Genomic DNA, 23,636 nt, shown 5'->3' on the forward strand with positions numbered 1-23,636 from the left:
GTTGCAAGTCGAAAGCCTGTGCTGTCTGTGTGTCCCCCACGTCCCTCTTTCGTTACCGTAAACATTTTTCAAAGTATATCGATAGAGAGGTAAAGATACGCGAAAGTATGTTTAAAATACAATCGAGATACATTCGCATCGCAATACTTTCCAAGCCTACCAAAAAAAAAAAAAAAAACAGAGAAAATTGTTTTTTGTAAGGCGAGTTCTCTCGTCAATTATTCACTGGACAACGACCTCACCAGCATAACCATTTTAGTCGCTCTTTCATATCTGTGTAACTTTGTATGTTAAGACTCCTGTGCGTTCCCATGTATAATTGTGCTTAGTGCTCTTAGTCGTATCTACAGCAAGTTGTCAGCATCAGTTCTATTATTCTCTTTAGTTTCGTGCCCAGTTTGAACACGCCGAAGGTCCTAAGCGGTTTGATTTCTGCCTGGTGAGTTTTCTGGGTCCGCAATTGTGTAATGTCATGGTGTTTAGCCAAATACTAAACTTAAGAACAAAGATGTATTCATCCACCTTACAATATTCTTCTTTTTACTGATTTTTGCTCTAACTTTCATTTTTGCAATCAATAAATGCTTACATAGAACTAATTATTGATGATTAAAAAATAAAGATAGCGCAACCACGCCAACTGCAAAAATGAATTACTGAAGCGCGCGAAATTGGAAGATTAGGGGGGATGGGAAGAGGGGGGAGGGAATTGTGTCAGCGCTCCATCACTATCTCTGTTCTCTTGGTTTGTTTGTTTTGACGTTGCAGTCTTTACACTCGATGTTAGCAAGCACGAAGAGACTTCAGCTGTAAGTCAGCGCCTTGTTCGTATACTTCCTAGTTAATTCTTGTCCGTGTCTTTGAGCTGTTTTTAATTTTTCATCGTGAAATACCAGCTAGCCCAAACTCCTACGAAGTCAACTTCATTTATTTATCTGTTTTCTGATTTAAAATTACTTCTTCCTTTTCCGGCCCTTGAGACAGCGATGGATCGCTGATCCGACACCTAGCAAGAAAAAAAAAAAAAAAAAAAGGTTTGAGGTCCCTGATGCATTGTCTCAAAGATTTAACGAGGCAAGCCTTAAGCTCTTTGTGTGCCACTGTAGGCAATTGTTAAACAACCCTGATTTTTTTTTACCTCTATTTATACATTTTGATGCGAAATAAAAATAAACAATATTGTAAACTATGTTTGCGAGGATCTATACATATTGATGAGGTCAGACGCCTGGCTACCTTGCGGACGAAAAAAAAAACTGCACTAGATTTCTTTTTTGGGAATAGAATAACAGAAACGAAAAAGACACACATCAATGAAGGAAGTAGTCTAGTCTAAAAGAATTGCCTATGCAAATGAGATCATTAATCGACGCCGGGGCATGTGATTATTTTTATTATTATATTGTATGTATGGTGTATGTACAGAATTGTGTAACTGGTTTAAGAGTTACTTGTCTTTTCGATCAAATAGTGTTCGGGTCGCTGACAGTTATTCCAAAGAGTTTTTTTCAATATAAGGCGTGCCCCAGGGTTCAATTTTGGGTCCTCTACTGTTTTCAATTTTTATAAATGATATAGCGTCATGTGTAAAGAACGTTGAACTGTTTTTGTTTGCTGACGATATCAAGTTGTTTAAGAGTGTTCGCTGTCATTTAGATTGTGATCTGATACAACATGATATGTCTAATATAGCACAGTGGTGTAAACAAAATCAGTTATTTCTTGATCCTTTAAAAACAAAAGTGATATCTTTGTGCAGACGCCGCGCGATCATAAATAACACTTATCATCTTGAGGGAAATCCGATTGAACGAGTGTCAATTGTAAGGGATCTTGGTGTGTTCATTGACTGCGGATTAACTTTTAAAAATCATGTCTCTTTTGTGTCAGCTCTGCAATGAAAGTTCTAGGAGTTATATCGCGTTTGACCAAGCATTTTAAAAAGCCCCATTATTCAATACATCTTTTTCAATCCTTAGTGGTTTCAAGGCTTGAGTTTGCTTCTGTAATTTGGAATTCAATTTCTGTAACACAGGCTTTGATCATAGAACGTGTGCAAAAAAGATTTGTTCGAATTGTTTATGATAGATGGATTGGATGACGCGTGTATTATGACTATGAATGCTTACTGAATAGATTTTCGCTGAAGCTTTTATCACAAAGAAGAACAGTCCTTGACTTGGTATTCCTGCATAAGATCATTAATGGTGCCATTGATTCTTCATGGCTTATTAGTAAAATCCATTTCCATGTTCCTTTCCGCGCGACGAGACAGCTCACCTGTTTTGATATTTGCTCACCATGCCATGTGTCACCTCTTTCTCGTTTACAGACATTGTATAACAGCATTGTGCCACCTCAAGTTGACATCACCACACCCCTGCCTACATTTCGCTGTCAGTTGGACCAACTTTTCGTCACTTCATAGCGCGTCAGTGTATATGCATATCTATTTCTTTTTAATGAGTAAGATTTTTGTTTAAGAGTTTTTATTGTACGAGTTGGTGTACCTAAGAGAAGGCCGCTCGGCCGTTTTAGGGCACCCGAAAAATAAAGATTATTATTATTATTATTATTATTATTATTATTATTATTATTATTATTATTGTAAACTGCGAAGAGATTCCGAGTTATGGAATAATTTCTAGAGAGAAAAAATATAACAATAACAACATTTTACGTGTACAGAAAAGACGCAGCTGCTAGTTTGATGGCCAAGTGGTGAAAAGTAAAATGTAGCAGCGAGCGAAACGTTTATGAAACATCCATTAAATTTGATTGAGACAAAGCGCATCATAAAGGCTTGTTGAGTTTTTCCGCTTTAAAAAAAAAAAATATATATATATATAATGTGAACGTTAACATTATTACTACGCCTGCAGTTGTCAATCTTCACTCGCTCCCAATATATATATATACTATATACAGGGTGTTTCACGAAAGGTGGACAAATTCAATATTGCGAAAACTACTCGTCGCAACGAAAAAAGGCTAACCTGGTTATGATCCTGGGCCAGGGGCCTATTTAGGAAAAGTATTAAAGTCCGCGATAACTAGATTTCTGATTATTTTTGCTTACCTAACTCTAAATATTGTGTTTAAGGGCATGGTTTCAATTAGAAAATTGTTCAGCATCATCAAAAAACACTAAATTAACAAAGTTCACAACGATAGAAAGCATGCGCGGCATTTTACGGCTCTCTAAAAAACGGCACAAATTCGACGGGTTTTAAAGTTTCGGTTTGTAATCGGAGCGCATGTCGGCCCCGACGCCCCGACACCCCGTGGAGAAATAGTGCAACCAGCCTCTGCTGCGTTGCGCAAGGACAGCGCGGCGTGTTTGTACGGCTTGAAGCGGGCTTACTAATTGCGCGCTTTTACAAACTTGGAAATATTCTTGCCTTTTTTCAAGCTTCTCAGACAAAAATAAAGTGGTTCCACCCTGTTATATTTATTGCTTATTTAAAGTTTATCATAGGCGGCAGACAACATTGGAGCAGTTCAAAATAGAAAGCAACCATAACTTAACAGACCAGCAGGCGTCGTAAATATTTATTGTGTAGACATCGGCAGACGTCGTATTGATTCGGGGCCCTGATTGGCCTATACGAACGTCCGGCTCTTTCGGAACCAGCAGATGACCACGACCTCTCGCGCTCGTTGTGTGAGATAAGACGGCCCGTGACAGTAGAGCGAGCAGCGAACTTTCTGTCACGAGGAGGGAAATGGTACGAATATGGCGTGGCGTTGACGCGGCGTACAGTGACGACCACCTAGGAGGAATCAATCGGTTAGAGTATTGCAGAAGGAAAAGCAAAGGAAGTGCTGCACCGGAGGATGAGGACATCCATAGCTTTCTCTATACTGACAAGGCCTGGTAGATCGCCACGAGAAGAGGCCGCCGAAATCGAAAAGATAGAGCGGCAGACAACGGATGAGAAGACAGCCAGGACAGCCAGGTGACGGGCGCACCGCTGCGGCGAGACGCCGAAACACACTTGTCCCGAGCGATGGAATGTACGCTCGTGCTCCTCGAGTTCCTCGTGCACCGATTCTTTTTTCGTCGGGTTTGAAAACCATGTTTCGGGTCTTCGCCGCTGCAAAAGGCTGTGCGCTGACGACCAGGTTCCACGAGAAATGCTTTGTGCTACTAGATCCTCGCGCTCCAGACCTGCGACCGGGCACTCTACGGCTCTGTCGTTGAACTGCCATGCTTTGTGAGTATAGGAAGTATTCACTGGACGCCATATTTGTGGGTGCTGCTTAGAGCGCATGCTCAGAACGAGCTCACATCAATAGGCTGCTAAGACCGGCACTCATGATGGTGGGGAATGCACGTTAAAAAAAGAACTGTGGAAGCTCGCCATCAGCACGCGCTCAGCATTCGCGCACACAGCTATGGCCGTTAGTGAATACTCCCTATAGAGAAGGCAATGAGACACCACACCACGGCCTCGAGGAGCACGAGATGCCGAAGAGTTGTCGAAGGTAGGCAGCTCCTGCTGGATGCGGGACATCTGAAGCTCCTCTCTGCTGTACAAGCCATTCTAGAGTAACTGGATGAGCTACGCTTAGAGTATCGGCACTCCGTTCTCCGATCTGCTAGTGGGCACCGCCATCTTGGTGCTCATTGCAAAGCAGGCTCAACTGTCGATCGCCACTATACAAAATGCAACTCCCTCAGCTATAGATGCAGTGTTTGGACGCTCAGGTGATGTCGTTTCGCGCTGTGGCGAACTGTTTTAAGATTTCTGAGAGACGGAAAAGCATTTCTTGCAATTTCATATAATGTTCAGATAACTGGCAACCATGATTTTAAGCATCAGGGTGACTGAAGTATCGTTACTCTAAAGCGTAGCTTATTTATTGGCTGTATAGTGATGATGATAAAGCTGGGGGTCTCAAAACGTTTTTGCTAAGGGCCCGGATCAGGGATCTGTCGCTGACTCGAGGCCCGGAAAAGAAATAAAATAGATAAATTAAAAAAAAAGAATGCTGAGTAATCAATTATAAGATACAAAATTAAGTGTCAGAGTAAAAACATTAAAAAAAAGAAGAATGGGATGAATACATCTTCTTTATATTTCAATCTAGTGTTAAGCTAGAGCTTATGACATTACACAAGAATGTGAACCTGGAAAACTCATCAAGCATAAATAAAAAAGCGCACGTTTTTTGGCGCGTTCAAATAGGCAGATACCTCACGAAAACGATAGAACTCAGCTGACAATATGCAATATATATGACACAGGGCACTAAGCACGATATACATGGGAACGCACATGGATTTTATTAGACGAGGTTACACAGATATGAAACAGGGACTAAGAATGCTGATGCTGGTGAGTACAATGCCCGGTGAATAATATGACGAGAGGACTCACCTTATCGACGCAAATGCATCGCGACTGTATTTTAAAAATACTTCTGTGCATCTATGTATTCCTATCAAGATACTTCGGAAAAAATATTTGTATTTCTGAAGCGAAATGCATTTGCGATGTATCGCTTGTATCCCGATACTCTTGCCAGACTTGGGGATTTCGTTACATTTGTTTTCGACAATTAGCTTTCGCTTTTCTGCGCTGAACTGAACAGCACCTTTTTGGTTTAAGGGGTCCCACAATTTGCGATATGAACCCGCCACACAACCACAACCACAGTGGTGTCTGGTATATACCATAATCACCAAAATTGAAAAAAAATAAATAAAAATAAACACACGCACACACAAGAAACGGTTCTTGCAAGAATGGTCACTTGTAAGAATTGCAGGGTAAGCTCCTTTCAAAACCCTGCTTTGCCGTGAAGGTGCGTCTGAAACTGAGACACACCTTTAAGGCAGAACAGGGTCCCATTCGGGTATAGACGCCTTTTCTAGCGCATGGTGAGGAGTCGTCATTGGTCTCGACTCTCCGGTACCTTTATATGTGGGCCACTAAGGGCGACCATGTTTTTTTAGCGGTATTCGGGATGGTAGCTCTGAATAGATGAGAAGTTTGAGGTAAGGAGAGTTGCGTAAACTGACATAAACGTGAGGAATAGAGTCACTTTCATTTCCATTCGCCACGAACTACACCCTCAGCATACACTATTAATATGTTCGGTAAAAAATGTGTTCAAGTGTCTGTATCTGTATCCCGCGATTCCTTTTTTTTTTTTACGTTTTTCACGAACTATCTCTGGGATATCCCGTCACATGAAAGACAATTGTAGCTCAGTAACTCTATCTTGGCTCTAAAACACGCGTATCTCAGTATTTTTATTCATGAATACTTTCTTGAGTATATCTTTGCTCAACCCTGTTTTCTGCTATCTTTGTTTACGCGTCCGTATTTTTGCGTCGTCAGCAGCGGGCCTGCGGGAAGTGGGCCGCGAGCCGCGGGCCGGGTTGCGTTGGAAGGATTGCGGCCCGCCGCGAGCCGGTCTAAAGACATCCGGGGGCCGAATGTAGGCCTCATATTCTGGGTTGTATCAGTGTCAGAGATTTTGTTCTAATTAATACTGCAAGTGGGACTATTTGGTTCTGATTCATACTAAGCTTTTACGCCACCCTCCCCCCCCCCCAGCCCCCCCTCCCCCCCAAAAAAAAACATAGCGAGAGAGAGAGAGAGTGAAAGGAAACACATTGGTTTGCACAGCGACGGCTCACCGTCAGTCTTGGGAGGCAGGTCCCTGGAGATGACCTGGACGTACTGAGAGACGTCCTTGATCTGCTCCAGGGCTTCGTGGATCTTGCCCGAGCTCGGGCTGAAGTTGACGATAAACTCGTAGCCGTCCTTGAAGCGCATCGAAGACCGGGACTCGATGTGCTGCAGGTTCACCTCGTTCTCCTGCGACACACGTTAGGCGACGCGTGTAAGATTGTGACGTAACGGGTCGTGCATCGAGCTACAGTGTCTGAAGGACCTTTTGTGCGATGATGCGGCAATTATTTTTTTGTATCGTATGCCGGGGGCACGGTGGGCACGGTGACTCGTTAGCGGCAATGTAGCTGACGAACCCTTCCTTGTTCTACATACAGGTAAGATATCAGTATTCTATACACTCTAGACGAAGTAAGTTATGGCTTCTCGAGTTACCATGCCCATGGTCATTGCGCTTTTTTTGTTCTTTGTGCTCTTTGTATTACTGGTTGTGTACAGATACGATGCTTGTCCTACATTCCGCTGATACATTAAAACTTCTCTTGTTACGCTCTGGTGGCGTCGAGGCGAATCCGGGACCAATGTCTATTGATCAGTCCAAGCAGTTTAACACGTTCAAACTCTCGCAAGATGTTAATGAAAGTACGGTCAAGATTGACCATGGCCAAGCTAGCCTTAGGAAGTCTATTAACGAGTTAAAGCGTAAGCAAGAATCCGTCGAACTAAAGGTTACCGACATCCAAATTGGCTCGATGGTGTTGAGTGCAAAATTACAACTCTCGATGCAACCCGGGAAGAACTATTGGCCGCCGAGGGATTAATGCAGTCTGTTACTAAGGTCAACCAAAGACTGCACGAGCGCCTGGACGATATTGACGACCGCTCAAGAAGGAGCAATATTATCTTTCACGGTATTAAAGATTCCGCCTCTGAATCTTGGGAACAGTCTAACGTAAAAATATTATATACGTTATCGACTTAACTTAGTCCGCAAGTTTCTGATGAATGCGTTGAACGTGCCCACAGGCTTGGTTCGTACGCAGTCGGAGGATGCAGACCAGTAATTTTCAAGTTCTCTTCTTTCAAAACAAAAAATCCTACAATCACGACCTAAGCTTAAAGCATGCGGCATAACGGCTAATGAAGATTTTTCTCCGGCTACGCGCCTAGCAAGACATAAACTTTTTTGAGTTTGGAAAAATGCAAAAGAGCGTCTTCCAACTGCGCTAAAATAAGCTTTACGTGAACCATAAATGTCTCATGTATGAAAATGCGAACGACAAGGTGTATAAAGTCGGAAATCACAGAAGGCCGGGCAAGGCCAATACAAATACAAGAAGCCCTGGAGGCGATAATAATCAAACTTCCTCATCCGTCCAAAATAATGTGACACCAAATTTAAGTGCCCGCGCAGCATCTGCCCAATCTGTCTTTCCCTAACATTGTGCGAGAGGTAGTGGTTCTTCTTTAGCGCCCGAAATAATTAATGTTCTGTTTAGTAATATCCGAAGTGTTATGCAAAATTGCGACGATCTATGCTCTGCCATTGACTCCACCGGGGCTGATGGTGTAGTTTTGAGAAAAACGTGGCTCTCTAGCAAGATTCATGATAACGAAATCCTAACTACTAACAAACGCTTCAAAATTTATCGCACTGATAGGGAAGCTCGCCAAGGCGCAGGTGTGCTGATTGCAGTCGCCTAGATTCCCTTCATTTGAATGTTGCGAGTGACTTCGAAACAGTCTTTGTTTGCCTTTCCGTGAATCACAAAAAAATATATCTTGGGTGCCTGTTACCACCCTCCCTCAAGTGACGATAGCCTTCTGAAGAAACTTCGTGACCTAATAATCAATACAGTGACTTTGCGATCTCCCACAGCAAACTTCATCCTTCAGGGTGATTTTAACTATCCAAATATTGTGTGGTCGGCGGAAACAGCTTACGCAAGCCCTTTTTCGCCTGACAGTGACAAATTCCAATTTCTCTCAGCTAGTGTCTCGCCCCACCAGAATTACGCCCTTCTGTGCCTTATTGTTAGATCTTGTATTGTCAACCTTCGTCGACCTTGTTTTCCCTATTACCTATCTACCTGGCTTTAGTGATCATTTATTGCTGCATTTTCCTCTAAATATTACCACAAGTCATTCCCCGAAAATAGTTAAACAGAGTCATGATTACGGAAAAGTTTATTTTACGGCTATAAATAGTGAATTGTGTGAATTTCTGAGTTACTTTGTGGAAAATTTCTTCGAACGCTCTGTAGGTGAAAATTGGTGTCTGTTTCGAAACAAAGTTACCTATCTAATAAGTACATATATTCCTGTTCGCACATTATCATTCAAAAGTAAATCCCCTTGGTACAACACCAGACTTAAACGACTTTCCAATAAAAAGAAGCGCCTCTTTCGTGTAGCCAAACTTGCAAAACAAGATAGTCATTTTAACGCCTATCATTGCGCCGAGCAGGAATATAAACGTGCAGTATGAGAAGTAAAACGCACTTTTTTTTACTAACACGTTGCCCACAATTTTATCTACAAATGTTCGCCACTTTTGGAACTTAATCAAACCTAATGATAACCACGGTGACCTGAAGCTTACAAACGGAGATGAAGAACGAGTAGGTCAAGAGGAGTGTGCATCATTGCTAAACGAAATATTTATACAATCTTTTTCTTCCAGCGATGTTTCTGTGTACCCCAACTTTAATTGCCCTGACTTTTTGCCAATGAATCCAATATTAATATCCTATGATGGTATAGCTTCAATAATTAATAACATGAAGCTCTACTCTTCATCCGGTATTGACAATATTAACTCTAAATTCTTAAATAACACGAAGTCGTATTCATCAGCTATGCTATCAATGATTTTTAAGCAATCATTGGATGAAGGCTGCCTTCCCGAAGACTGGAAATTTGGTAAGGTGGCTACAATTCATAAAAGTGGCTACCACTCCTCACCGAGCAACTTCCGGCCAATTTCTTTGACATCCATTCCTTGTAAGATACTCGAACATATCATATATTCTAACCTCGCATGTTTCCTAGAATCGAGTTCTTTTATCACCCAACTCAACACGGCTTCCGCAAATCCTTTTCCTGAGACGCACAGCTTCTACTCTTCGCTAATAAGCTTCATTCTCTTCTTGACCGTTGCTCCCAGATAGACTGCGTTTCATTTGATTTCTCTAAGGCCTTCGATAAAGTTTTTCACCGGCTACTCCTATTAAAACTTAGCAACCTCAACATTGATCCGAACGTGCTACGCTGGATAGAATCGTTTTTAACCAACCGTTCTATATTTGTACATGCCAATGGCACTAACTCTTCACTTTCTCCCGTAGCATCTGGAGTTCCCAGGATTCTGTCTTAGGTCCGCTATTTTTCCTAATCTATAATAATGATCTATCTGAATGTATCTCCTCAAATATTAGTTTATTTGTTGATGATTGTGTACTATATAGGGAAATAACAAATAACTCCGACATCTCTGTTTTCCAATCTGATCTTACCTCTGTATCCAACTGGTGTGACAAGTGGTTGGTGCAACTCAATCTTAATAAATGTAAACCCATGAGAGTTTCCCGTGATACTAACATATGCTCAAACTACTACATTGACGACACTCCGCTGCAGACTGTGTCCTCTTACAAATACTTAGGTGTTTACATAACTTCTGATCTTTCCTGGGAAACTCACACTAACTACGTAACTAACAACGCCAATCGCATGCTTGGATATCTCAAACAAAAATTTTCACAGTCACCAGTGTCACTAAAACTTCTTTTATATACTACTTTAGCACGTACTGAACTTGAATATTCATGTTCTATCTGGGACCCCGGTGATAACACTATCATTGCAATATTGGAATCAGTTCAAAATCGTGCATCACGTTTTATACTCTCTAATTACCATCGTACATCCAGTGTTACTTCAATGAAAAATAGCGTCGGTTTACCCCCACTAATGAACCGTAGACGCATGTTTCGCCTTACTTTATTTCGTAAGATTTATCATACTAACCCTTTCATATGCCGTGAACTTCTAACGCCACCTACTTATGTTTCATCCCGCGTAGATCACCAGTACAAAGTTGGTATGTATCATGCGTACCTGAACAGAAACAAGAGCCACGCAGAGTACTCATCTATGAAAAGGGTAATTTTGACGCCATCAATAATGCATTACAGATATATTTTCTAACTTTTTCATGTTTATCTGAGTCTTGTACAACAGAGTAGATTTGGATTTTGTTTCGCAATAAAATATTGGAATTAGTTGAGGCTTTTGTACCTTCAAGAACTTTGCGGCAAAGGCGTAAACAAAAACCTTGGTTTAATGCCGAAATACGGAAACTACTGGGGAAAGCAAGGCGGGCTTACAAAAAACGTTGTAAAAATAACTCTGTGCTTAATTTGCAAGGGTTAAAATATATTAATAATCAATTAAAAGTAACAATGAAGTTAGCTAAGCAGTCATTTTTTACCAGGCTAAACTGCGACCTTAAACGAAACCCTAAGGTATTCTGGAAATATGTGAAGACATGCAGGAAAGACGATATTTCTATCCCAGTTCGTAATGTTGACGGCCAAATGTTAAAAGAAAATGTGGAGAAGGCAGAATGCTTCAATTCCTACTTTAAATCGGTATTTCTCCGGGACTCTCTGAGTATGTGGTGGAGTCACCGAATAGTTAACCATTTCGTCGTTTACCCTGAGACTGGTTTTTTTTTTGAAGAGCAGAAGTAACAGAAAAAACAGACAGGTCTCAAAAAAACAGAAAAAAACAGAAAAAACAGACAGGTCTAAAAAAAAAAACCAGTCTCAGGGTAAACGACGAAATGTTTGACTTCCACCAGCTAGCCTGTACTTTGACTCTTTTCTCGTTAACCGAATAGTTGTTTTACTGGCATGATGGCGGATATTGATATTGATGTTCATAGTATTGCCTCTCTTTTGCGCGGCCTAGATCAGTCAAAGGCTACTGGCCCTGATGGTATATCACCTGTTATTCTCATTAAGTGTTCCGAGATTGTATCACAGAACTTGTCTATCATATTTAAAACAATACGTGAGACAGGGTTGGTCCCAATAGATTGGAAAACGGCGAATGTGATTCCTGTTTTTAAATCCGGAGATAAGAAAATTTTAGAAAATTTTAGGCCTATATCACTAACGTCAGTTTGCTCTAAGCTTTTTGAGCATATTTTATATAGCGCAATGTTCAAATATCTTGATAGTTTTAACTTTTTTACTCCATCCCAGCATGGCTTTCGGAGTCGATTTTCATGCAACACGCAGTTAGCAGAGTTCCAGCATTACCTATTAAAAGCAAATGACAAAAATACGCAAGTAGACGCAGTCTTTCTAGATTTCAGCAAAGCTTTCGACACGGTACCACACAACCTTCTACTGATAAAACTAGCCTCTATAAATATTAATAGTAAGGTACTAAATTGTATACGAAATTACTTAAGTGACCGTGAGCAATGTGTTGTCTTAAATGAAAGTAAATCCTCAGTCGTTTCCGTGACTTCAGGGGTCCCCCAGGGTAGTGTTCTTGGACCGTTACTGTTTTTGATTTACGTTAACGACATTGTACAAAATATTCAGTCGACAATAAAACTTTTTGCTGATGATTCCGTTATTTACAGGGAAATAAATTCGACGAGAGACATCGAGATCCTGCAGAGCGATCTAGATAAGGTTGAATACTGGTGTAACCAATGGAACATGAGCCTAAATATTGGAAAATGTAACTTGGTTTATTTTGCTAGAAACGTCTCTAAATTTTTTACAAGTTATACTATCAAAAACCTGACAATCGGCAATGTCTCTGAGTGTAAATATCTTGGCGTTTATTTTCACCAATCACTTAAATGGAATAAACATATTGACTACACAATTAATAAGGCCAGTAAAATGTTTTTTATCCGTAGAAATTTCAAACACGCGTCCCGAGACGTAAAAGAAACTCTTTACTTTTTGCACGTAAGGTCAATACTTGATTATGCGTGCGTTATATGGGATCCATACCAGCAGTATCTGATCGATAGATTAGAGAAACTTCAAAATCAAGCAGCGCGGTTTGTCAGTAACAACTACGATTCATACGCTAGTATGACAGAGGTTAAAACCATGCTGGGATGGGAGCCCTTGAGCATTCGAAGGCAGAAATTAAGATTGAAGTTTTTCCATCGCATTTATTATAATACTACTGGTATTAATAAGAATGGGTATCTTTTGGGGCCAACGTTTGTTTCAGCTAGGTGTGATAACTCTAGAAACGTTTTTGAATATTCCTATAAAACAAACAGCTTCTGTCATTCTTTTTTTGTAAAGACAATTAGAGAGTGGAACTTGCTGTCTGATGATGTGGTTAGCACCTTGGACAACAATGTATTTTTTTCTCGGCTGTATATCTAATCTGTGCGGACAAGTGATCACTTTGTGTTTTTATGTATGTGTGTTATTTCCCGCCCCTACTACAATATTGCCCTCGAGGCGATGTAGGTACTCTGTAAATAAATAAATAAATAAATAAATTACCAAACTAACACTTATTATAACTCCTTTGTTCCTCGCACTAGCTCTGATTGGAATCGCTTTCCGCTGACATAGCCTCCATAACCAACATCATTGATTTTAAAAATGCCTTGTTTGTTAGTTTTGATTAACCATTTTCTAGTTGGTATTACTGTTATAACATTGTGTAAATATTCTTGAAGTGTCTGAGTAAGCGTGCATTAATTACTGTATTATATTTCATGTATCAACAACTGTACCCTTCTCACCTAATCCCCCCTCTCTCCTCTGTAATGCCCTTCGGGGCCTTGAGGGCAAATAAATAAATAAATTAATTAATACTAACAGATCGTCCAAAGGACAGTCTGCGTACGCTGCCTGAGACATGTAAATATGGCGGTGCTGCAACATTGGTCGTACGAAAACTACCAAGCGCATTTATGGAATCTCAGTGCCTTCAAAAACCGGATAAAACGTGTCATTATTTTCGTAATGAGCGCGCTAGTGTTCCGGCTCAGTTAACAAAAGTCCCAACTTAGCAAAGTGTGTTCGCTAGACTGTGCAAAGCACGGTCTAGCGAACACTGAAAAGTTGCCCACTCCAGTCTGTTTCCTGTTGATGTCGAGCTAAACAATTACACCACGCACCAAAACAAAAATACAGACATAGGCAGAATAGAGTACCCCAATATGTTGTGCGTTGAAGTGTCTTGAAAGTTAGCCTGTCCTCAGCCACCCCCCCCCCCCCCCCCCCCCACCCCGGCTCCGCCTTTTCCTGTTCCCCAAGTAATAATGCAGATGCGGCAAAACAAATAAAAAAAAATAAAGAAGAGGAACGGTATTTAAATAAGAGCTATAATGTGCAAGCGATAATTAAAAAAAAACGCACAAACGAGTAAACAAAAAAAAAAAAAGGCACCGTCTCAAATTTTCTTAAGTTTTATTTACTTCTTTACCTGCTTTATTTGTGCAACAGACAGGGACAGCCAATCACGGCGAACAACGGATGGAACTCAGCGAATGACTAAACTTAAAGCACGGTGAGATCTGGAAATAAAAAAATGCAATGAACGTTGGGACAACAAGCAAGTGTTACGTCGCGCAAGCGTTCTCTCTCCGCATGCGCAGATCGTATTTCTCAAGTCTATGCCGAGCTTTGTCATTTGCTGGGGGTCCTTCAATTTTCTTCGCCTTGATTGGCTGTTCCCGTGTTCGGCAGGCAAATGAACCCGCAGCGGTCTTTTTTCTTTTTTTCGCCTACTTTTTTTTTTTTTTTTTTTTTTTTTATAGTGCAGAGATTACATCGAAGTAGACTTCGTTTCCCGCAAGCTCTGCAGGTGATATCCCCCAAAAGCTGTCACCAGACTCTCCTCACTTTCTAAAAGGGCACCCATCTAGTCCTAAAGGCCTGTTCACACATTCGCGTCCGCTTAAAGAGAGAGAGAAACAACTTTAATGGAACACCACATCAAGAAGCCGCAGGATAGAGGTTTACCTACCGCGGCTTCTCAAAAAGAAAAAAATTCTGTTGAAGCCATGAAACACGTTTTCAGGCTGAGATAGATGGATTAAAATAGATTTTACTAATAGCATACCGTTCAGTGGGCCAAAGAAAAAGAGGTAAAAAGTCGATAGCCTGATTCTTGGTACAAAAATTTGAAAACACAGCGGACTATTTCGTACCTCCTTCCCTTCGAAAGCCTTTTCACTGTGATACATCCGCGGTACCCAAAGCACGTCACCCGGCCCAAACGCACGGCACACGGCATCGTACATCACTCAATTCTCTCACCCCGAAGCTGACAGTGCGGTGGAAGCTATGCGCTTGCCGGACCAATCAGCCGTCTCCCTTTCATCACTTGACATCATTCTCTGCGCGCGGGTAGGCGCGAAGCAGCCTGATCACGTGGAAAAAGCGCGGCCGGGCCCAACAAGCACGTGGTTTCCACAGCACTTTCAGCTTCGGGGTGAACGGGGTGCTGTAAGGAACTTTCATCCGAGTTTTGTGCGACGGGCTATTTTTCTGGGGGGAGAATGGCGGTGTCCGGGTACACAAACGAGGGACCGTCTTTTTGAACTGTTTGGTACAATGCGCGATTTCTGAGTTGAGGAGGAAAGCTAAGAAGGAAGAAGCTGAATGATCGTTTCTTGACCCCTTTCAAGGACCGCGTACTTGCGACCTCTTACGTTGAGAGAACAGACTGTCACGCTGGCGCCATGTATGAGATGATCTTAGAACTGCGTTGGAGCAGAGCGATGGTTTTTCAGAATTCGCAAGGTTAATTGTACGTAGTTTCTATGAGAAAGGGTCGTTTACAAGATTGGTAAAAGCTTTTTTTTACGAGTCAAAAAGAAAAAAAAAAAAGAATGACGGGCGAGAGGAAAGGCAATAAATACACTGATATCTCATTGATATGGAGACCTCCGTTCTACCCAAAAATCGTCTGTGAGCTGGCCATAATAACGAGACACAAAAATGTATATATTTCCCCAGTTTGTCCCCGAAAATTGTGTACATATAGCGGGGTATCCATATTAGGGAGTTTTAGTAAATCGTTTTCAAAGGCCCGCTACCGCTACGAGCGCGCGCTTCAGAGCATGCATTAAAGGGGCAGCGCGAGGTCCCGCTACGATTAGCGAGGCCTGAAAACACGGTCTACTAAAACTCTCTATGAACGGGTTCCGTAGAAACGAAACATGATTGCATACGGAAACTTCTTCTAAGGCTTCCCAGTAGATCGAGCCAATGTGTTTTGACATCGTAAGATATCTTAAAAGGATTTTGAGAACATTGTTGTAAGCAGTCGTAAGTGTTCAAACCAATACTAAAAAAAAAAAACAGTGTGAGGGAAAAAACAGTTTTAAAGGGCGTAGGTTGGACACGTATTTTTTAAAACAATTATACTACTAAAAAAATTTTTTTTGCGCGCAATATTTACGCCGTTAGACGCAACTTAGGTGCAAAAGGTGGAAGTCGTAGCCCGCTAAGCCCCGCCCCGTGCTTACCAGGTACTTACACCTCTCATCGGCTGGAGAGATGATTGGCGTGTGAAAGGTTGGTTGTCCATTTCTATCTTCGTGCCGTAATATTATTTTAATCGACCATTTATTTTTAATGTCTGAGAAGCAAATAATCAAGATAAAGTCTTGATTGCTTTCAAATGCATTCTAAGATAGCTTCCCCCGTTTTAGTTTGAAACGTTAACAAAGATGGCTGCCGGCATGTGCAGAGTGCTGAACGAGCGAAGCTCATTGAGCTCGTCAATTGTTTATGAGTGCGAGTGGTTTTGAGTTCAAAAAGGTGTTTAGCGGAAGATCTCCTCAACCAACATAGTTTACAACGAACAACTGCAGCAAGGACGCGCCTTCGAAAGCGCTGTGCGGGTGCTTGCTCTCGTAGCGGGACTGCAGCCTAAGCCTATCGTACCAGATCACCTATTATCATCGATATGGCTTCATTTCTCCCTTTTCCCGTGTTGATGCTTAATAAAAATGCTAGTTCCCGTAGAAGCGGCCCCGCTGCTCTGTGCATTGCGCAACCGTCGTGAATTCGACCGAGTATACAATGCTGCTAAACTCAATTAAGCAGTCACCAAAGGCCCGCAGAGGTCTTGGCTCCGGGATATCATGGCCTGAACATCACCCTGCCTCTGGAGGCTAACCTGCCCGTCCGGTCTTCTTCGGTTGTGGAATCTTCCACCCACTAACTTGCAAACGTGGTACCCCTTACGGCTGTGGAGGAGTTCGGCTCGCCCGCCTTTGTGTGGGTCTTTGTTTGTCGAGATTGGTTGTGGTCAGGGCACCCGCTAAAGATTTGATCGAGGAGGACGGTAGGGAAATTTTTTTGAAGTTAAAAGTACTCCCCCCAAAGTGTAATTTTCTAAGTGTGCATCTTAAGACTTACATTATGTCCGCTGGTTAATACACCGTTATTTGGATTAATCTTACGAAGAAGTGTTAAGGCTTGTGATTATTACTCGACAGTACGTTCCCGTCATTGCGCCTCGAAAAACAAGCTTTTATGTTTTGCTCTGCACCTGGCTTTCCAAAGCGAATATTTTTACTTCGCGTTTTAATTGTGCGTCATGACGTTCACCCGCCTCGCTCGAGGATGGCATGTAAGAAAAATAATAAGAGCAGTAAAACTAAAAATACCGCATGTTTATTTTTTTTCTTGTTAGTTCTCGCGGTTGCTTACTACACACATCGATAGACGCTGACAGGGGTTTATATTGGACCGTAACTCGAGCATAATGGAACGCTAGAACGTCGCTTCCATGGTCGCGTCTTCTGGGCGTTGCAGACGTTTTTAGACGGGGGATGAATAGCAGACGCAAAGTCCATTCAGAATATGGCATTCGAAACGCAACCGCAAAGCGCATCTGCTCGTTTTCATCATCAAACGCGCGTAAATTGCAGTCGATCTTTAAACAACCGCCAGTGTGAATGCGGCTGAACGGCGGCGAAGACGGACGTCTCACCGTATTGCAGACGCCAATAGATGGCGGTGGAATAGCAGACGATGCCGGAGGCTGCCGCTGTCTGCTCGCACGACTAGTAGGCGGCGTTAGACTTCCAGACGAGATGCATCAGATGACGCGAAAGGGAGACGCTACGCTTGTTAGCCTGTTCGGTCCAGTAACCAAGCAAGTCCAGTAGTAATGGGCGGGGCCACTCATCAGTGGGTGGGTCTTAAAGCGGGCTGTGACTTGCACCGAAATTGCGTCTATCGGCAAAAATATTGCGCGAAACTTTTTTCTTTCGTGGGAAAATCATTTAAGAAAAAAACAAAAAAAAACGTGACCGATCAATGCCTTTTAATTTTGTTTTTCCTTTTGCTGTTGAGTCGCGTTTGAACAGCTACATTTCAAGCTCGTTAGTTGTCAAGTGAACAAGTTTCTCTGCATTCCCTCCCCTTTCTCATCTCCACTTTCTGGCCCATCTGTCACCCCCATATCTAACGCGGAAATAACCTTAATACAATCTGGAGGCGTGGACAACGTGATTGGAACTTTCGTTTCCACATCTCCGCTTATCGACTACTATATACCAAGAGCATTTGTAGAATCTAATTGCCTACCTGAAAAGCTGATAAGATGTGCCATTCGTTTTCTTAATGAGCGTGCTATATATACTACGTTCATCATTAAGCTGAGACTGGCTAGTAGTTCCGCCTTCAGCGCGAGCTTTCTGCCCTTGCTAACACGAGTGTGAAGGCGCAGGCACGCTCAACCAAAGCACTGCGGAAGCCAGCGAGCACGCGCTGAAGGCGGAGTTTCTTGTCTGAGGGTGAACGGAGAAGCTTCTGAGGGTGAACGGAGAAGTGGAAGTCTAAGAATTCCGGCTCAGTTAACAAAATCGCAATCTGAGCAAGCACGCAACAGGCGTGTTCGCTAGACTGTGCAAAGTCTAGCGCAGTCTGGTGAACACTGAAGCACAGTCTGGGGAACACTGAAGAGTTACACACTCCAGTCTGTTTCCTGTCACACACACACAAGAGTTACACACTCCAGTCTGTTTCCTGACACACACACACACAACAAATATAGTCATTAGAAAACCCCAATATGTCGTGCGTTGAAGCGTCAACAAAGCTCGCCGTCCCCCCCCCCCCCCCCTCCCTCCCGCCCCTCCCCCCTTTTCCCCTAGTTCCCCAAGTCATAATGCTGAAACACAAACACAACAACGATAGAAAGCGAGTCGGTTCCTCAAGGGCTCTCATATTCTAAAGCAACACAAAAACGGCAAAAAAAAGAAACGAACGCGACACTGTCCTAAATAAGGTCACTAAACTAAGAGCTATACCGTGCAAATAAATAATAAGCGCCACCAAAAAAAGAAAAAGCTTTCCAAAATTGAGGGAGCAAAAACGTAGTCAAGTGAGACACCGTCTCAAGACGTCCCTCGTTTTTGTTCCCCCGTCTCTGTATCCCCTTTACGCACCAACACGCGTCCCTGACGTCATGCCGCTGCGGTGGCGCTGCTGTCGCCAGGACGCATGCGCAGACGCTCCCCTTCACGCGTATCTGGTTCCTGCGCACGCGCAATGCCCACGCCTCGTGCGGGCCTGTCAGTAAACAGCGCGTAGCGCGGTGGGGTGAAGGCTTGGGCGAGTTGGTTTTGCAAGTCGAAGATTAAAAGCAGCGCGAGCGAGGCGAGGGACAAGAGGAGACGTTGACTGACCGACAGCGTTGCGTCTCCTCTTGTCCTTCGTCTTGTTCGCACTGTTTTTCTCCTTCGACAGCGTGTATACACTCTAAAAAATGTTTTTGCGTCTACTTTCCCGCACAACACTCGAAAGCCAATCACCGCAACTTACGGAGGCAGCTCAGCGAATGACAATGCCAAAAACATATGTTTAGACCAAATAATGCAGTCTGAGTTGTGACATTGAGCAATGCAAGCGTTACGTTTGGCAATGCTTAATGTCACAACTCAGACTGCGTTTTTTTTTTTCTCTAAACACATGTTTCGGCATCGTCATTCGCTGAGCTGCCTCCGTAAGAGGCGGTGATTGGCTCTCCAAGTGTTGTGCGGGAAAGCAGACTCATGTGCTTTTTTAAGAGTGTAGGCCTATGCAGAGGGCGAGTTCGTCTGCGTCTTGCGTTGGGACTGCGGTGACGTCAGAACGCCGAGCTCTGATTGGCTCGCCCGCTACCCTTCCCATCGGCAACCAATCAGAATTCGACGTTCTGCCGTCACCGGAACCCTTGCTCAACAAGCGGAAGAAAACTTGCGCTCCGTGCATCCATCGCTTACTATGCTCCGTTCAACCGTATGCTGAGACTGCAGTAGAAGTTACGTCCTCGTTGGACCAGTCGTACGCCTCTTTTTCGGCACGTCATCACGCTCCCGGCCATACACCAATGAGCGGAGAGCCGGGTACCAGACCCGGCTTATTTGTGCACCGTCTTTTAGTTAGTAATCCCCAAGAGAGTTAGTGTGCAAGCTCTAATGTGGCGGTTTTTGTCGTTGATGTTATTTTTATATATTTTGTTGCAAAAACCAACTGCTCAGCGTGATGTATGTTCAGCTTTAAACGGACTTACGAGAACGTGACACACAGACCAAGACCAAATCCCACACAACCATTGGCAACAAAACACGATAGAAAGAAAAGAAGCCTAGCTGTGTGAAAAGCTGTTGTTGGACAGTAAAAAAACAACGGATTTTCAGCATGATGATTGAAGCCTGAGACTGTGGTTTGAAAAACGGAAACTCGTGAAGTACGGAAACGGAAACTCATGAAGTAGGAAAAGACGGAAACTCGAGAAGGCTTTTTCTTCCTACTTCACGAGTTTACGTTTTTCAAACCACAGTCTCAGGCTTCAATCGTCATGTATCACTTGCACCAGCTCGCCTGCACTTTAACCATTTTTTCACTAATTTTCAGGTTCTTTTTTTTTTACGTTTTTTTGTTTGTTTATTACTTAGTCTTGTTTTATTGGTGAGTTGGATCAAAGCCTTGAATCTGGGAACAAAGAAACTCCAAAACATCGTTTCACAATTTCACAACTTAAAAAAAAAAAAATTGAAAGAAAAATAAAATAGCGCGAAGAAACGAAGGATTAGGCTCAAGACACAAATGCAGCTACGTGCCTTGTAGTCCTCCATTATTTCGCGTTGTGCTTTTCACTCAAGCTAAGACCAACTCCACACCTTGTCCCACTTTGCGTCGCCTTTTTGTCTCGAGGAAAAGAGACCCATAAAAAAAAAAAAAGTCCTGACGGATGATGGACGCTGCATCTTTTTCTGTACGCCCTGCGCTTGCCGCAATAGCGCCACCATCTCTCGCGCCATCAGCGTCTCCCGCGGTCGATTCAACAACTAATGGTGTGTTCCTATGCGGAAGCGGCGGCTTAGAGGAGTGCGGGAGTGGTCATGCGGCGCGCTTTTGTGACTCAGCAGAATAAATGACACCATAATATATTTTAAAGCGAAGCGGTTTAGACTGGAAAAGCAGCTTTAGAATGGATATAACCTGTTTCTTCTGAGAGAGGGGATGATTCATGCCGCGGCATTGTTGTGCGAAACATTCTTTCGCGCAGGCAATTCTGTGACAACCCTTTGCATCGTTCTTCTTCCTTTATTTTTAAGCGTGACATTTTACCTAGGCATTTGCTTACACCCCCTTGGTCCAGGGGGAGAGCTGAGTTTTCATAGATTTTTTTCACCCCTATAGGGGTATTCACACGAGGGAGAAATCCCGGGGATTTCTCCCTGACACGCGCATCCCACGACGAAAACGTCAGGCTTTGCGATGTGCAAAAGCCTCGCGTTTTCATCTCGTGATGCGAGCGTGCCGGGGAGAAATCCCCGGGATTTCTCCCTCGTGTGAATACCCCTTTTACTGCGCCTGCAGAGTTCTGAATCTCGTTGCGGGGAGCGATGCTGGGTGGTTGAAATGATCAACAGAAACTCCCTAACCCGAGCGCAAATCAAACGCGCAAAGCCAACGTGCACGACCGGCACAACGCGTGGAATCGCGCTAGCGATTTCGTCAACACTTGAGCCTGGCTAAAACTAGGGTGTCTTCATCTGTGCTTTGGTTAGGGTGCACCATCCGGTCATTTTGTTCTTAAAGCTTATTTTCTTTTTTTGTTCTGAAGCGCGTGAAAAGTGTCTCCCTCCACGCACTCTTGGCCTTGACTGTGCAACGGCGACATTTCGTTTTTGGCAATTTCTTTGTATTTTTTTTTTTGCGAGCGCGTCCTTTCGAATCTAGCGGCATCGGGAAACAAAGGATGTAATCACCGTAAACAGAGGGACACGGAGGCACCCTATAGGTAAAACAATCATCGCGGCCGTCGTCAACGAGCCAAGCAGTATCAACAAGCTTCTTGATTTGTGTAACGCACACATTCACAGAAAAAGCTCGTTCTAACTATTAATGGCACAACACTAAGGTGTCGCAAGTAGACCCAAAAGCAAACACGAATTTGACGTCGGTCTTGTGTGTTTGTGTGTGTGTGTGTGTGTATGTGCGTTTTATTCAGCCTGTGCGTACCTTTTCAGCACATTGGAGTGGTTTGTTCAATGCTTTTCGTAACAGTTCTGGAGACGTCTCTGCAAACTTGTCCAGATTTGTATCACTCAGCTTTTTCTTTCCCAAGGACTCGGGAAAGAAAACCTTCCTATCAACCTACGAATTTTGATCGAAATCCACCGACAACGCAGAAACATAGCTTCGGGGATAGGAATCATTTTACTACGGTACCACTTAATTAAGAATTTTTTTTTTCTTTTCTCGTGGACAGTTAGTGACGGCCCGGAAAAGGCGGCAAAATCGTCTCTGCGAGTAGTGCCTCTTGTTTGTTGCTCCCGCTAGAAAAAACATAGTTCCTTTCTCTGTTAAAAAAAAAAAAATAGTTTTTGCAGTGCCAGTGTGTATACGGATAAACAGCCGGGGGAGTTTGGTCACTGGTGTCCCCACTGTAGATGAAAAAGTTAACCAGTGGTGTGCGACTGCTGTCCTGGCGTCTTTAACATGCGTCACAAAGTTGTGAGACATGACGGCACGCAAGGTACGATGTTCGTCCAAATCGACACGGGCAAGGGTGGGGATTGAGCTCAGGATTTCTGTACTCTTCAGTGCGAGCTTTTTCACTCTTAGTGCTCCGAGCTGTGTCGTGTTAACACGCTCAGTTGCCGGTCCCCTCTTTATTCGTACCCTCCTTCAATGATTGCCCCGAGCCAACACCACCTGAACAAGCAGTAAACATCCGCACCGCCTCTGCAGCGTCATCCCAGTCAGATGAATCGAGGACTTTGATTGGGCCCGGGTGCTGTGTCAGTGTTCGGCTGGGGTTCGTGTTCACTCAGCGCGTCGAAGGTCGGGCTCGGGCCCAATAGCCGAGTTAGCGCGGTCCGACTCTGATGACGTTTCATGAAAGAAGAGGAAGCCATGCGGAGGCTTTCGTTATTCTGGGTGGTTTTGCCCGAGCTCTCCCACCAACATACCCACGTGTAACAACAATAATTTTCTGCACAGCGAAAGAGAGATTTTTTAGCTTTTAGGTCCCTAACTATAGCAGCCCTGCTGAATATTTTGGCCTTTAGGAACTGCGTTCGATTTACCTGCACTTCCTGAACCGGTGCGGAAAAGTGTAGTGCAGTCTACTTCCGGTATGTGTATTGAGATGCGACAGGAAGTACGCCGCCCTTCACTCTTCTGCACCGGCGGAGGAAGTGCAGGTAAATTGAACGCAGTAATGTCACTTATCGCGTATCTGGTAAGCCTAAAACTAGAGCAACGCTTATAGTATCGGCACCCCGTTTCCCGATCTGCTCGTGGGCGCAGCCATCTTGGTGCTTGGAGCAAAGCAGACGCAACTGTCGGTCGTCAACAAAAAATATGCGACTTTCTCATTTTTAGATACGGTGGTTGAAAGCTCAGGTGATGTCGCTTTACTCTGTCGCGAACTGTTCTAACATTACTAGACGGAAAAACGTTTCCTGCG

The 23,636-nt window shown here is 43.3% G+C and overlaps 1 protein-coding gene across 1 annotated transcript in view; it reads right to left on the reverse strand.

Moving 5' to 3' along the window:
- The window catches only part of LOC8053492 (protein henna), a 146,734-nt gene that overhangs the window by 80,958 nt on the left and 42,140 nt on the right, over window positions 1-23,636 (reverse strand). The window contains exon 3 of the mRNA XM_042293311.1: window positions 6,653-6,833. Within this exon, the coding sequence (XP_042149245.1) occupies window positions 6,653-6,833 (181 nt within the window). The remainder of the gene's footprint in view (window positions 1-6,652; window positions 6,834-23,636) is intronic.

Source organism: Ixodes scapularis, unplaced genomic scaffold (assembly GCF_016920785.2).
Source record: "Ixodes scapularis isolate PalLabHiFi unplaced genomic scaffold, ASM1692078v2 PGA_scaffold4__175_contigs__length_147842914, whole genome shotgun sequence".
Classification (NCBI taxonomy): Eukaryota; Metazoa; Arthropoda; class Arachnida; order Ixodida; family Ixodidae; genus Ixodes; species Ixodes scapularis.